General features: G+C 38.8%; 1 protein-coding gene across 5 annotated transcripts in view; it reads left to right on the forward strand.

Annotated features, from left to right (window-relative positions):
• gabbr1a (gamma-aminobutyric acid (GABA) B receptor, 1a) overlaps window positions 1-17,500 on the forward strand; it is a 238,125-nt gene that overhangs the window by 79,142 nt on the left and 141,483 nt on the right. For all 5 annotated transcript variants that reach the window (XM_062062735.1, XM_062062732.1, XM_062062736.1 and 2 more), the window contains one exon: window positions 2,106-2,266. In XM_062062735.1, coding sequence (XP_061918719.1) covers window positions 2,106-2,266 — 161 coding nt within the window. The remainder of the gene's footprint in view (window positions 1-2,105; window positions 2,267-17,500) is intronic.

Genomic DNA, 17,500 nt, shown 5'->3' on the forward strand with positions numbered 1-17,500 from the left:
AAGAAGGGTAAGTTTTGAATGTAAGCTAACGTTTATTGGCTAAGTAACGTGACTTTTATTTGCTGTGTAGTTAAATCAGTGAGGCTGTAAACTCACCGCTAACGTTATAACCATAGACATCTTATAAGTAGACGCAGCATGGAGCGCTACTGCCTACAGGCGCAGACGAGACGTGGGGCCGCCATCTTGGAGTGGTGATCCGCTCCACTAGTGCAATTCATTTGGCAGGAGCAATGAACTGTCAGCGCATTTAATTCATCTTACCTCACTGAATACCACTGATTTTCACGCGCTTTTTTTGTCATACGTGTAGCTATGATAAAGGACACATGTTTTGGCGTGTTTTACAGAATTAGGAATCTTGATTTTAATTGTAGTCAATAATGATATCTAACCTACTTACAGTTTATAACCTTGTCAAATGATATTTAAAAAAGCATGTGGTAGTCACAAATATTATTACTAAGTCTTAGATCAGGCTGCTTACAAAAATAAATGTGTCGCAATAGAAGGGGCTCATAAAAAACGATGAAAAATAAATGTTCACACAGTTACACAGTGCCAAAATACCTTCTAACTGTAAATAACAATAAATCTTTTTTTCAAATAAACTGCCAATAAAATTTAAGTGCAAATCAAATTTAGTCATAACTTTTGCGCTTTAGCTCCAGACTTCTTCTGTTTGACATCTTCACTACTGCCACATGTGGTGGGAAAGTGCTGCTGACAAACAGATATTTATTTGGTGGTTATGAATGATGTAGACCAGTGGTCCCCAACCACCAGGCCGCGTCCCGGTACCGGTCCGCACAAGAAATAAAAGAAAAAAATAAAAATAATAATATTTTTTTATTTTTATTAAATCAACATAAAAAACACAAGACATACTTACAATTAGTGCACCAACCAAAAAAACCTCCCTCCTCTATTTACACTCATTCACACTCATTCGCACAAAAGGGTTGTTTCTTTCTGTTATTAATATTTCTGGTTCCTACATTATATATCAATATAGATCAATACAGTCTGCGGGACTACACATGATAGTATTTCTTTATGACAAAAAAACATACCCCCCGGTCCGTGGGACAAATTTTCAACCGTTAACCGGTCCGCAGCTACAAAAAGGTTGGGGACCACTGATGTAGACCACAAGAAAGTGTTTTAAATGTAGAAAAAAATCATCACATGACTCGTTGAAGGGTTAATAACTGGGGGGGACGAACGATCGCAATGATGATACAGTTTCGTCTTTGCAGCGCGACGTCGCTAACTAATGTCCTGGCATGCACATTACAGCATTGTTCATTCGACGACTTTTGCGTGAATCCCGCTGTTTTTACTAAGACTTGTTTTGAACCCAAGTCTTTCACGGCTCATTCGAAAGTGCAACAATTGGCGGACGAATGAAGAGCTAAAGTCTGAATGTAACTCGTTAGGAGGATATTGCAGAGAGACCCCCTGCCTATACCGCTTATCTATCTTACACACACACACACACATAAACACACGCACTCACACTCACTCACTAGTTATGCAGTGTATCATGGCAGCTTCCTCTTCCTGCTGCAAATCTTTTCATGCGTTTGAACGCGGCCGTGTTTGCAGAGGGAGATGATGCCTGCTGCTATTTCCCTCGCTCTCTCTCTCTCTCTCTCTCTCTCTCTCTCTCTCTCTCTCTCTCTCTCTCTCTCTCTCTCTCGCTCACTCGCTCTCTCCCCCCCACACTCCTTTTATTTGTCAGGGAGGAAGAGGAGGCTGCAGCTCCCAATCATCAGCGCTCAACGGCAGCTGCGGTGTCTCGTTCGCTCTTCTTCTTCTGTGCTTAAAAGTCGTCAAGCGATTGATTTCCTGCTTCTTATTTATTTCTGGTTGTATTTCGAGTGGCTTGCAGAGAGTTGGGCTTCAGGCTCATGTGAGCGTCGCCGGAGCATCCTCATGTGTTCAGACTTTTTCTTCTGGGGTTGAAGTCATGCCGGACATGAGCGCGTGTCCTCAGCGGCTCGCTGGCACTTCCCGCCGGCGTCCGTCCACCTACCCCCGGACGCCTCTAACCGTCCTCTCCCTCTTCTTTCTCCTCCTCCTATGGCCGCGGCCGTGCGCAGGCAAGAAGAAGCTGTACATCGGCGCTCTGTTCCCCATGAGCGGAGGCTGGCCGGGCGGACAGGCGTGCATGCCCTCCGCGCAGATGGCTCTGGACCTGGTCAACAACCGGAGCGACATCCTACCGGACTATGAGCTGGAGCTCATCCACTACGACAGCATGGTGAGTCCGAAACTGTGTTGTCATGGTTATTCAACTGTTTTATTAATGTACGTCTAATATTGGGTACCACCATTAGGTACACCTGCAATCTAATAGGGCTGTGAATCCTTGGGTACCACACGATTCGATTCGATTCTTGGGGGTAATGATTCGATTCAGAATCAATGCTCGATTCCACATCTATACTTTTTTAATAACATTGGATGCCAGTTCTATGATTAACTCCATAAAATAATATAAACAGCTCTGATAAATTTCTATATTACTTAAAAGAAAACTGGTTTTGTTTAATAAAAATTTACCCAAACATTTAATAAAGTCAAATACAAATAAGGCAACAATCCAACACTAACATTTTCTAAAGTCAATCTGTACAGCAGATATAGACATCTACAACAACAATATGATTTGCCTGAGTGGCTGGACAGGACAAATAAAAAAATAAATAAAAAAACCCAACAGATTTTTGATTTCTTTGAATCGATTAAGAATTGTGCAAATAAGAATCGCGATTAAACTGAAAATCAAATGTTTTTTTCGACACCACTACAATCTTGTATAAGATACGTTGCAAAGATGCTCACTTTAAAAAAAAACAATATCCATCCATCCATTTCCTACAGCTTGTCCCTTTTTGGGATCGTGGGGGGTGCTGGAGCCCATTTCAGTTGTACATGGGCGGTAGGCGGGGTACACCCTGGACAAGTCGCCACCTCATCGCAGGGCCAACACAGATAGACAGACAACATTCACACTCACATTCACACACTAGGGTCAATTTAGTGTTGCCAATCAAGCTATCCCCTAATAGTAAGACCAATTTTTTTGCAGCACAAAGGAAGCACAAACGAATGGGACAAGTTTGGAGAGAATTTGTTATATGGGGCGGGGGGTGTAATTATCATTAATTACACATTAATTACACATTGATAATATAAAATAACTTTAAAATGGTAACGGCACAAACAAAAATGTTTGCAGCATAAACGTAGCACAAACGATTGGGACATGCTTGGGGAGTTTTTGACATAGTTTGGGGGGTGGTCTAATTATGATTAAAAACACATAATTACACGTAAATAACACAAAACCATACAACAATAACTCAAAAGTTAGACCAAATTTGTTTGCAGCCCAAACAAATGCGACAAGTTTGGGGAGATTTTGACATAGTTGGGGGGGAGGGGGTCTAATTATGATTAATAACATGTTAATTACATGTAAATAAGACAAAATCATAAAATGTTAATGACTTAAAAAACGCAAAGCACAAACAAAAATGTTTGCAGCACAAATGTAGCACAAACGACTGGGACAGCTTTGGGGGAGATATGGACAAAGTTTGGGGTGGGGTGGTGTAGTTATTATTAATAACGTGTTAATTATACTTTAATAACAGTAATGACTTAAACACTCTAATAATTAGACCAAATTATTCTTGCAGCACAAACGATTGGTACTGGTTTTAGTAGACTTGACAAGGTGGAGTGGCTGGTTATGACTATTGAAACGCTAATAACTTCAAAACGATACATTTTTCCACCACAAACGTAGCACAAACGAATGGGACAAGTTTGGGGTCAGTGTTTCCCCCAGAATATTTGTTAGTTAAGGTGGTGTCTCTCCAGGGGGAAGGGGTCGTCGCCCAGGACAGGCGGACGGACGGAGAAGGGGCTGGGTGGGTGTAATGAACAGTGTAATTTGGCCTTTTGCCACCATCACGTCTCCATCTCATCGCTGCCTGGGGGGGCAATAGACTACAGACTGTGGTGAAGTAGGCCGGCTTCGTCGGGTGAAGAAACTTACAATTTTTGGTTGTGTTTTCCGCTCCGTATGCTGAATGGCAATATACAATATACTGTATATCTCGATATTTTTTCCGTAAAGTAAAAACAAAACACAAAACAGTCCTAGTATCTGAGATACTAAGTGTCAGGCTTTGTCAAAAGGATAGGACTCAGATTCAGAGTAGGGAATACTTCGACAGGCTTTTATTTTGGCAGCTTCCTTTCACCTCCAGAGTCAAGGTAATACAATATCTATATTAACAAAAAACTAGTCGGCGAAAAAGGTTCCAAAAAATAGGAACAACAGAAAATCACTCCGAAAGGAGGAAAACACAAAAACAAAGACGAACTATAATTGGCGCCGTATATGCTATAAAATTGATTAACACAAAAACGCTCCAACAGGAGGAAGAAACAATGGCTATGAAAAATTCTACACTTATCTGATCTAATAAAGTTTAACAAAAAATGTCACTCAAAAATTTGAGGAAAGAATGAAAGAAAAAACTGATAACTCACCATTTCGGCTGAATAAACTAAACAACAAAAAAATCACTCTGCTGAGGAGGAAAAAAGGAAAACTCAAAATACCAACGAAGGAATTCAGGATCAAGGAATATAAACACAAGATGAGGCAAGGCAAGGCAAGGCATGGACATGGATGCTAGAGAGGCACGAATACACGAGACAATCTGGCACAGAACAAGCGTGGGCTTATAAAACACATGAGGGTAATGGGAAACAGGTGGAAACAATCAGGGGTCAGAGATGACGTCAGACTGATGACACCAAAGGAAGGGCAAGTGATCTGACACGAGAGGAGTTACTTTTCAAAGTAAAACATGCAATTCACAAGACAGAAGTATGTCATGACTAAGTATGTCATTATTTTGACTTAGTAAATATTGACTTACTAAGACAAAATAATGACTAAGTCAAATTAATGACTTACTGTAAATAAGCGTTTGCAATAAGCGTTTGAAAAAAAGAGTTAAAAGTGGGGCTACATGCTGACATATGCTCAACTCATCATGCTTAAATTATTACAGCATTTGGGAAGCCTGTAGTTGATTTTTATTATGTAAATGTTATATTTTTATCAACATGTGATAGCAGGGACCCTGCCATTCAAACTAGGCTGCTACATTACTAATGATTAATGTAACTACAGCTGAAAAAATAGTACAATAGGAGAGACTATTCATCCCTGAACACCATGGAGTTCATATAGGCTTTATGATGCAGTTACATTATTATATCAACTATCAGAGACAGAAACTCTTCATTTAACATAATGTCCTTTTTTGCTGCTTCAACACAGAAAAAGGTAAAGTGAAATAACTTAGTTGTTAACTGTAGGTCAATAATGCTTGTCTTTCTCTCAGACAGACAGGGCTTTGCTGTCCGTAACAAACACACGCACGCACGCATGCACACACCGCAAAATGAGCTAACGTTACGCTAAAAGCTAATTAGCCTTCACCTCAAGGACTGCGAGCGAGCTGAGCTGCCGCTTATATTTCTAGAACGTCAACGGGCTCATAGTGATGTTACTAGTAGTTGACTGGGAGGTGTTTATTATAATTTGGGGAGAGTCCGCTGCATTATGCTCACCTGCTAAACACCTTTCTGCTAACCCGCATCGTCTCTCCTTTCTGCCTGCCTCTGCCGTGAAGACTGACTCCATGCGCTCTGAATACTCACTGCTGATTGGCTGTTACCGCTCTGAATACGCACTGCTGATTGGCTGTTACATGAGCTCTGAATACGCACTGCTGATTGGCTGTTACATGCGCTCTGAATACGCACTGCTGATTGGCTGTTACCGCTCTGCGTGTAACCAATCAGATGGTTGTGTGGGTGGGACAATGCTGGGTGCTGCAGAGACGTACTGACAGAGGCAGGGCAGTACAAAGCGTAGCAGCTTGTTAAGACTTTAGTTTAGCACCAAATGATAATATAAATACATTTAATAAAGTCAAATACTAATAAGGCAACAACAGAAGTATCCTACAGTTCTCTTTTGTAAAGTAAATCTGAACAGCCGATATGGGCATCTACATCAACTATATGATTTGCCTGAGAAGCTGGACACGACAACAACAACAACAACAAAAAAATGTAACTTTTTTTATTTTTTTTAATTTAATTTTTTATTTTTTTTAAAGACTTTAGTTTAAGCGGTGGCTCTTTGTTGTTAAGGCGGCCGCCTTAACAACAAAGCGCTGCGGGACACAAGGGGGGTGATTTTGACGAGGTGGGGAGGCAACTTCACACAGGTTTCCGTGACCCCCTGAATTGAGTTACCGTACTATTGAGAAATAGATGATATTTATTCATGTATCTGTATATTGCATTCTTTATAGGGATGTTACAATCATAGTTTTATGATGCCTATCATCCATGAGTGGTATCGGTACCGATGCCGACCACATGTGATAACTGTAGGGATGGAACGATATAAAGATTTCATATCACGGTTATTGTGACTAAAATAATCACGTTATTGCAGTTGTTGAATGTGCTCAAAAAGTACTTTTCACACACTAAAATGTAACTTAAATTTTTATTATTATTTCTGTTAAACTAAAATAAATAGACTCACAGTGTACCTCAATTGGCAGAAGAAAGATACAATTTTGTTCTGGTTTCATAAGAGCCATTTTATTGTTATTTGAGTGTTTAAATATGTTTGTCTTCTTCCATTATAGTTTGTAAACGTTAGAAAACATTTATTTTTTAGTAAATGCAAGTAGGGTGATCACTTTGCTTCTTTCCTTCTGGTTTATGTGACATCACGCAAGTTCACTTCCTGTTGGAGACGCCGTCGAGTATAGATCGATCAGTTTGTATCTCAGTTGTTTAGACAGTAATGTGTTTGTACAGGGTTGGATGGTGGTTGGATGTTTCTGAATGGGGAAAGAGATCAATGTGTCTTGTTTTCATGTTAGCATTTACACTAGCTAACACTAGTCGATCCATTAGTTTATCAAAATGTAGAAATGAATCACGTTTTTTTTGATCATTTTAAATGAATATGGTAATGATGACCATCGGGTTGTTATTATTATTACCATTTATCATTCATCTCGAGTTGACTGTAACAATTCAATGTATTCTTAGTGAGATGATAGTAAAACAATATCAACACAGTATTGAAACTACTTTTGTATTATTTTGTATTACATACAATTGTTTGATCAAAACAAAGTCAGTAGTACACAATAACTAAATAAAAGCAAAAACTAGCAACTACTCTTTTAAACCCTTCGATTTTTACCGTCAAAGTCCTCCTGTATTCAGGGAATTATTCTCTGAATGTGTAAACATTAACATAAACAACAACCAAATGTTTTTGAGGAAATAAAAATATCTATCTAATCAATTTGGTATCGATTATATACTGATACTTACCCTTGGTATCAACACCACCAATGTCTATCTAATCAGTTTGGTATCAATTATATACTGATACTACCCTTGGTATCGACACCACCAATTTATAGATCGGTCCACCCTCCTACTGTACCTTGTTTGGTTCTTTTGTCACATGTCATCTGGCTTCAACAGTGCTGACACACATCTTATTAATCGACTTGTTCATTTCCTGTGAATATTTGCTTACTTTCTTCTGCAACATTCTTCCACCTACACTTTTAAACGTTTGCTAAGCACTTATTTCTTTGTGTTGTTTAAAGCTATCATTGCGGTTAGCTGAGCTAATTTCTAGTGATAATAGTACTTGATAGTGACAATAAAAAAAATACTAAGAAATGCAGTTTATTTGTCGCAGTGTATGTGATTATTATAAACCTATGGTAGCAGTGTATGTGATTATTATAAACCTATGGGAGCAGTGTATGGGGACACATAATTAGTGGCTCTCTTTGCAGCCGGGGGACTAAAAATAAATGCAGTGTCTGCCAGAGGGGATCTGTGTTTGTGATCAACATTAAAAGGCATTAATTGGCAATGCCGATGGCATACTTTTTAATAAAAATGGTCCCATACTGACGGTGGCAGATCCTTTGGCACATTTATAATTTTTTTGCAATTTTTTTTTGTCATTCCTGTCACAAACTTTTTTATACATTAGCTGTGTACAATTGTGTATCTGTGTACTTACGACTTCAACTGGGTGGAACAGGGAGCATGTTGAGTAGATTGAGCACAGCTGGGGGTCCAGGCGTATTATTTGAGAAACACTGTTGTATTGCATCATTAGAAGTTGTGTATCATGCACAGTCCAGCCCTCCACACACTGGGCTCGAACCACGATACGATGCTTACATAACTGCCTGTTTGCAGTTATGTAAGCAGTGCTATAGTAGGGTTGTGCGATACAGACGATATAAATGATATAAATAGTTTTTAATATTATCGTAATACCGTGATAATACGTGTTGATGACACGTTCTAGCTGTGTCCCGCAAAGACAGCGACAACCGACAAGCGACCAAACGTGTCCGTAATTCAATGTAGCACCCTCGCTAGCGGCTAACGTCCAGACCTGTCTCCCATTGAAAATGTGTGGCGCATTATGAAGCCTAAAATACCTTAAAGGCCTACTGAAATGAATTTTTTAAAATTTAAACGGGGATAGCAGATCCATTCTATGTGTCATACTTGATCATTTCGCGATATTGCTATATTTTTGCTGAAAGGATTTAGTTGAGAACATCGACGATAAAGTTCGCAACTTTTGGTCGCTGATAAAAAAAGCCTTGCCTGTACCGGAAGTAGCGTGACGTCACAGGTTGAAAGGCTCCTCACATTTCCCCATTGTTTACACCAGCATTGAAAGCGATTCGGACCGAGAAAGCGACGATTACCCCATTAATTGGAGCGAGGATGAAAGATTTGTGAATGAGGAACGTGAGAGTGAAGGACTAGAGTGCAGTGCAGGACGCATCTTTTTTCGCTCTGACCGTAACTTAGGTACAAGCTGGCTCATTGGATTCCACACTCTCTCTCCTTTTTCTATTGTGGATCACGGATTTGTATTTTAAACCACCTCGGATACTATATCCTCTTGAAAATGAGAGTCGCGAACGCGAAATAGACATTCACAGTGACTTTTATCTCCACGATAATACATCGGCGAAGCACTTTAGCTACGGAGCTAACGTGATAGCATCGGGCTTAACTGCAGATAGAAACAAAAGAAATAAACCCCTGACTGGAAGGATAGACAGAAAATCAACAATACTATTAAACCATGGACCTGTAACTACACGGTTAATGCTTTCCAGCCTGGCGAAGCTTAACAATGCTGTTGCTAACGATGCCATTGAAGCTAACTTAGCAACGGGACCTCACAGAGCTATACTAACAAAAAAATTAGCTATCCACCTACGCCAGCCAGCCCTCATCTGCTCATCAACACCCGTGCTCACCTGCGTTCCAGCGATCGACGGAGCGGTGAAGGACTTCACCCGATCATCAATGCGGTCGGCGGCTAACGTCGGATAGCGCGTCTGCTATCCAAGTCAAAGTCCTCCTGGTTGTGTTGCTGCAGCCAGCCACTAATACACCGATCCCACCTACAGCTTTCTTCTTTGCAGTCTTCATTGTTCATTAAACAAATTGCAAAAGATTCACCAACACAGATGTCCAGAATACTGTGGAATTTTGCGATGAAAACCGAGCTTTTTGTATTGGATACAATGTGTCGGAATACTTCCGTTTCAACGATTGACGTCACGCGCATACGTCGTATGCGTCGTCGGTAGTAGTGGATTTCAGTAGGCCTTTAAGCTGTACATCAGGGGTGTCCAAAGTGCGGCCCGGGGGCCATTTGCGGCCCGCAGGTCATTTTTTAACGGCCCCACGGCACATTTTAAAAATAAAAAACATTAAAAGTGGTATTTAAAGAGCAAACAGGTGAAATGTAACAAGAAAATGTAGCAATGTTTACTCTAATCACACAAAGCTGCCATGTAGGCTGTTTCTTTCTTTGAAAAATAATAATGAATCAAAATCAATGTCATTATGAATTATTGACCTATTCAAGGCTCCAATTACGTCACATTAAATATTTTGAGATATTTTTTGGGGAAAATGTTGCATATTTTGTGTTTGCCCTGTAAAAAAACTAGCTGTTTTTTTTTAAAGAAGTGCCTAAAACGAACAAACAAAAAACATAAACAACAATAAAACGTATAATTGACAGATAGATCTGAAGTTGATCTCGAGATTATTGTGTTAAAAGTAAACAGTAAAAAAAATAAAAATTATAATTTATTTTTTAACACTTTAATGAGTAAGGACCCTTTTGGATTCCCTCCAATTTTAGTGTGATTAGTTTTTAAGTGTCATTGCTCAAAAAATAATAATTAATTAAAATCAATGGTGTTATGAGTTATTGACCTTTTTAAGGCTCCAATTATTATATAATCTCAAATGTCCCACTTAAAAATTTTATTGGGTGAAAATATTGCATATTTTGTGTTTTTTTCATTAAAAAAAGGGTTTTCTTTGACAAAAAGAGCATACAATTTAAATCTTTAAAAAATGTTATATTGACAGATAGACCTAATGTTGATCTAGAGATTTAAAAACTTGAATAATAACACAAATAATAATACTGAATAATGACACATTTTTTATATTTTTTGGACCAAAACCCTTTGGGGTCCCCGGGATCAAGCCTGAGTGGAAGCCTAAATGTATATTTTTTAAACATATATTGTATTGGTTTTTAAAATAAAAAATATCAAAATGGCCCCTGCTAGCTTTGATTTTTCAATGTGCGGCCCTCAGTGGAAAAAGTTTGGACACCCCTGCTGTACATCAAGCAAGAATGGGAAAGAATTCCACCTGAAAAGCTTCAAAAATTGGTCTTCTCTGTTCCCAAACGTTTGCTGAGTGTTGTTAAAAGGAAAGACGATGTAACACAGTGGTAAAAATGCCCCTCTGCCGACTTTTTTGCAGTGTGATGCTGCCATTAAATTCTAAGTAAATGATTATTTGCAAAAAAAAAAATTGTTTCTCAGTTCAAACATTGAATATCTTGTCTTTGCAGTCTATTCAATTGAATACAAGTTGAAAAGGATTTGCAAATAATTGTATTCTGTTTTTATTTACGATTTACACAATGTGCCAACTTAACCGGTTTTGGGTTTTGTATATATCTTTATATGTATTAAATATATAATTATATAAGTATAGCTACATATACAGTACATGAGGCCTTATGTATTAAGCGTGCGTACACACTAAAACCTGGCGACGCCCTCTTTCACAGCTGACATGTATCAAGAGTGAACAGAAAGTGGAAATGTGTGGTGCCTCACGCGAACTTCATGGCTGGCGTACGCACATTTCTATACGCTGTGGATATTTTGGCGACACTCAGAGGTGATGCTGGGCAACTGTTCAAAATACATAATAAATAAATAATATTAATCCTATGAAGCACATGGAGCACATGTGACCCCCAAGCATCATTACGAGGCAGGGGTTCAAGTTAGTGACTTGTTTTTTTGGGGGGTAAAACTAGATCTTTACATCTGTCAAACAAGCCCCTAATTGTCTCTGTGTGCAAAGTGTACTAAGGTTAAAAACCTGTGCGTAAAGTGTGAAATACTTAACTACACCTTTTCCCTGGCGCATGCAGCGCTGCACTGACTTGCAACAATAGTGGAATAGAGGAAATTTTTACACCCTAGCAAGAAGAATCTCCAAGTCATTGTCGGTGAGATTATTCTTTTTCGTCCATATCTTCGTGTTTTCTGACTGTGGGGTGGCCGGGATCTCAGGCGCATGGCTAATTTTAATATGATTTGCATATTTCAATGGGAGCATGGACACGGAGTGGCCAGCCACTCCAATACACGCTCAATTCCACATATAATACGTGCGCACTTTTGCATACATCTGAATTTGTTTGTGCGTATGACGTTTTCTGGCTTTGAGCGTACACCAATTTTTTGTAGAAAAACCACGCCAGTCTTAATACATGAGGTCCCTGGTCTTCAATAATATATAAATATTAGTTTAGAAAGACAGATATTTTTTTATGTTAACATGAAGATGATGTTAAAGGAGCTCTATTATGCAAAACCAACTTTCTAACCTATTGGTTTTTGTGTGTTTGGAATCTGCGTAAGTCCCGAAAATGTGAAATCAAACCACGGCCACATTGCGGAGGTATTTATGAAACAATCTTGCCTTCCTTCATACTTCCTCTAAACAAGCCGTTTGATATTTGCTCTGTCTTGTGACATTGTCTGACCTGTGACGTCATATGTGGTATGTATTGATCCAAAGGACTTTGCGCGAGTCCGCTATTGTTTGGTCATTTTTCTGAACTAAACTGCTATAAAAATTAAAGAGCAGATGAAAATATAGCTTCTCCACTGTAGTCCTAATTTTTGCGCTTCTCTATGACTGAGACTTCTTCAGTTTGTTTTAGATTGTCATTACTGCCACAAGTGGCGGAAAGTGGAGGTTAATTTGTGTCTTAATCACGAAAGCTTTTTTTTTTGACACTGAATTTATGTAACTGAATTTTTTTGCGTTTGAATTTTGTAAACTGAATTTGTATACATCAAATGATGCTGACCCTTTAATTGAAAACATTTTTTTGTCAAAATGCGTGTTTAAAAAGTTGTTATTTTTTAATTCAGTACAAAAATTCAGTGTTTGTTCAAAAATGTGATGCTTCAAAAAGCAAGACTCACTAAATTAAGACTGAAGCAATTGATTCTGTCTCAGAAGCAGCCAATGAGGTGTCGATTTTGAGGTCACGTGACACGGGTCTTACAAAGCAGCATAGCAAAGGCAAGTAACTGGGCTACCTTGGCATATACAACATTCTTAGACTTATACTTAGACTTCCTTTTATTGTCATTCAAATTTGAACTTTGCAGTACAGATAAGAACGAAATTTCGTTGCATTAGCTCATGGTAGTGCAGGATAAAAGAGCAATAAGGTGCAGATATAAATAAATAGATTACTGTACAGATATATATATTGCACTTTTGCATATGCATCCACGTTTATGGATGTATGTTATATTGTCTTTATATTCCAGCGAGTTAATCCATTTTTGGGGGGAATTGAGGGGATTATTTTAATGCGTTCAAGAGTCTCACGGCCTGAGGGAAGAAGCTGTTACGGAACCTGGAGGTTCTGCTACGGAGGCTGCGGAACCTCTTTCTAGAGTCCAGCAGTGAAAACAGTCCTTGGTGGGGGTGGGAGGAGTCTCTGCAGATTTTCTGAGCCCTGGTCAGGCAGCGGCTTTTTGCGATCTCCTGGATAGGAGGAAGAGGAGTCCTGATTATCTTTTCCACCGTCCTCACCACTCTCTGCAGAGACTTCCAGTCTGAGACACTGCAGGCTCCAGTCCAGACAGAGATGCTGTTGGTCAGTAGGCTCTCTATTGTGCCTCTGTAGAATGTGGTGAGAATGGGGGGAGGGAGCTGTGGTCTTTTCATCCGACGCAAAAAGTGTAAGGACCAGGTCATATTGTCAGGTATCTGCACCCCTAGGAACTTGGTGCTGCTAACCATCTCCACCGCTGTGCCGTTGATGAAGAGTGGAGTGTGGCTGGACTGGAGCTTCCTGAAGTCGACGATCTCCTTGGTCTTGTCGACGTTCAGGACCAGGTTGTTGGTTCTGCACCAGTCAACCAGATGTTTCACCTCCTCCCTGTAGTCCATGTCGTCGTTGTCACGGATGAGGCCCACTATTGTTGTGTCGTCCACATACTTCACAATGTGGTTAGTAGTGGACCTGGCGCAGCAGTCAGGGGTCATCAATGTGAACAGCAGCGTACTCAGGACACAGCCCTGGGGGGAGCCGGTGCTCAGGGAGATTGCACTGGAGGTGTTGTCGCCCGCTCTCACGGACTGGGGTCTGTCTGTGAGGAAGTCAAGCAGCCAGTTGCATAGGGGGGTACTGAATACAAGGGGGGCCAGTTTCCTCACCAAGTGCTGCGGGTACATAGTAAACATAGTAAACATTTCAATGCGGTGTGCTAGATATTTTCAAACTATAGACATTATTCCAATGGTTAATCTGCACTTTTGAGTGGCATACAAGTTACCAGGGTAGAAGCTTTGCTTCTTGCAGGCGAGGAACACAAGTGTCAGACGGAGGCAGATTTCTACAACACACTTCTGCAGAACAGTGATATTATATCGAATATGGGGATGTTTTTTTACCGTTAGAGTTTATATTTTGCCGTGTTTTTTGCATCTTTGTTATAACAGATGTTAATCAAGGAGGTGGTCTGCAGTAGAGGAGTAACATTCATATATTCTCAATATTAAATGCAGAGAAAAATTTCGCCACACTAGTGTGTGTGTGACAATCATTGGTATTTTAAATTAATTTTAATTAATTTTAATGTTTTATTGTTCATAGTTAATATTGTAAATCCCACTTTCTGTGTTTTAATGTACATTCTGAGTGTCTTATTCAGTAAAAAACTAAAATTGTATTCCGTTTTTGAGATGATCTGTTACGTTCTAGTATCAGTCATTTTTATGTGAGTGTTTGTATCATCATGTGATCAGTTTTCATACTTTTATGTGGAATTTTAGGATTGTTTCACTAATGCACAGCAACCTTACTGTTTAAAGCACTTGTGATTTAGGGCTATATAAATAAACATTGATTGATTGATTGATTGATAAAGTAATCTTAAAAAAACACCCAAGCACATACAGTGGGTTAAATGGCCAGTAGTGTGTAGTGCTGTATAACCTGCTTCTTTTCAACACCAGTGTCACGTGACTTCAAACTTGACACCTCATTAGCTGGTTCTGAGACAGGATTGATTGCTTCAGTCTTAATTTACCGGAAGCGGATATTGCGTTTTGAAGCAACACATTTTTTTGTACTGAATTTTTTTTTACACTTAATTTTAAAACGCTGAATTTTTATACACTGAATTTTTTTACACAAAATTTTTATACACTGAATTCTTTTAAACTACATTTTTAAACATTAAATTGTTATACACAACATTTTTATACATATAATTTTTATACACTGATTTTTTAAACACTGCATTTTTATACACTGAATTTTTTGAAACTGAATTTTAAAACACTGAATTGTTGTACACTGCATTTTAAAACTTTTTATTTTTTCAATTAAATTGTCAACATAATTTGATGTATAATATTTCACTTACCTAAATCAAAAGAAGCTTTCGTAATAAAGACACAAATTAACCTCCATAGTGGAAAAGTGTGTACCACTGCGAACCATACGGACCACACCTGAGAAACAGATATTTTTTGGTGGCCCGGTTATTTGTTGGCAGGGTTAAAAAACAGTTATATACCTGTAGACCACAAAGAAGTGTTTCAAATGTAGAAAAAATAATAATGTGGCCCCTTTAAATGTGTTTCATAAATACATTAACTGCATCTATATTCTAGTCTTTCTTCACACGTTTTGCTCATGCAAAATAAACATGATTAATATAGATTAAGAATCAATTATATTTAATCATAATTCATCAAAACTAATCCATAGCAACCCGATTTATCACAATAAAAAAAAAAAATCTGAATCGAATCTTGATTCAAAACTATTCTTGATTCAAAATCAATGTTTTTTCAATAACATTTGGTGCCAGTTCTATGATTAACTACATCCCTCCATAAAATAGATAAACAGCTCTGATACATTTATATATTATATAAGAGAAAACTGGTTTTGTTGAATACAATTCTACCCAAACATTTAAATAAAGTCAAATACAAATATGGCAACAAGTATACAAAGCTAAATCAGCTATGGGCATCTACTTCAACAATATGATTTGCCTGAGTGGTTGCACAGGACAGATGGAAAAAAAACAAAGATTTCTTTAAAATAAATGTTTTATTTTTTTTAATCGAGTAAGAATCATTCCAAATAATAATCGCGAGTCATTCCAAAATCGAGCCCTAATATACAGTATAATAAATTCATCATTAAAATTCATCAATGACCATCAAGTTGCTTGGGTTGAAACACACCGTATGGCAATATGAATAAATACAGTGGATTAGCGACAGCTGGCTCCATATAGTTTCACACTTATTACTCTTATAACCAATAAGACGTGATCAATACCTGCAGGCCCCTCATTAGCCCCATCTCCGCGTGCGCCGAAAGAGCAAACACACCTCCTCCTTGCGGCTCATCAATCATTAATCATGGCGGTATTTGAAAATGTCAGCCTCGAACTGCCGCGGGTTACCGTCAAAGACGCAACACCTCGGCGGTCAATATATTAGGGACAGGAACAAGTGGCCCTGCAAACTGGTTAGTCCTGCGATACAAGCGTTATTGGGATTGGTGGACGTGGCTCTGCATTGGGATGCTGTTAAAGAGAATCGCAGTAAGTGTGTGTGTGTGTGAGGAAGAGTTGGCATGGCAACACAGTCACTCTTGAAGCAAAGCACATCAGGTTTGAAAGTGTGTGCACAAATTAAGACTGTGGATGTATGCGGCGTGTGTGTGTGAGTGTGTGTGTGTGTGTGTGTGTGTGTGTGTGTGTGTTTTCTCGTTCCTTTTATGTGCATGAAGCTCAGCCACCGACGTGAAGATAAAACGACTCCGATTCAGCTGCGACCGGAGAAGGTGGCTCGCTTGTCGTGTTCCAGGAATCGCTGCCTCCGGCTGTAGGAGCTCACACGATGCACACAACGTCCTGAATAGACGGAAGCGGCTGTGTCGCCGCCTCCACGCTTAATTCCTTGAATTAAGTCAAGGAGCGGATTTATTGCTGCGATGAGGCTTCCTGCCGCCTTCTAATAGCACTAAATATGCTCACCTTTCTCACCTGAATTGTAATGAGCATCTTAACCCTGGCAGAGGTAGATCAGCCATTTTAGCAAAAGGGATTCATTAGCTGCATTATTTCCGTACGCTTATTAGTGCTCAGCACATTCTGCAAATATTTATCCATCTTTGTTCAACCGCCAGATGAGGGAGCGACTGGTGCTTTTGTTTGCTTTCTTTTCAGCATCAAAGTTAATTAAAAATCGCTCGTGAAAGCATGAAACACCAAAAGCAAGCAATGAATGGAGGGATGGAATAGGACAGGGGTGTCCAAAGTTTTTGGCTTGGGGGCCAAATGGGCTAAAAAAATGTAGCTCTCTGCCGAAAGTATATACATACATACATATATATATATATATATATATATATATATATATATATATATATATATATATATATATATATATATATATATATATATATATATATATATACATACTGAAGGCATCAAAACTATGAATGAACGCATGTGGAGTTTTGTACTTAACAAAAAAAGGTGAAATAACTGAAAACATATATTATATTCTAATTTCTTCAAAATAGTCACCCTTTGCTCTGATTACTCCTTTGCACACTCTTGGCATTCTCTCAATGAGCTAACTCCTTCAAGACTGTTGGAAAACAATTTCAGGTGACTACCTCTTGAAGCTCATCGAG

This window comes from Entelurus aequoreus, linkage group LG11, assembly GCF_033978785.1.
Source record: "Entelurus aequoreus isolate RoL-2023_Sb linkage group LG11, RoL_Eaeq_v1.1, whole genome shotgun sequence".
Classification (NCBI taxonomy): domain Eukaryota; kingdom Metazoa; phylum Chordata; class Actinopteri; order Syngnathiformes; family Syngnathidae; genus Entelurus; species Entelurus aequoreus.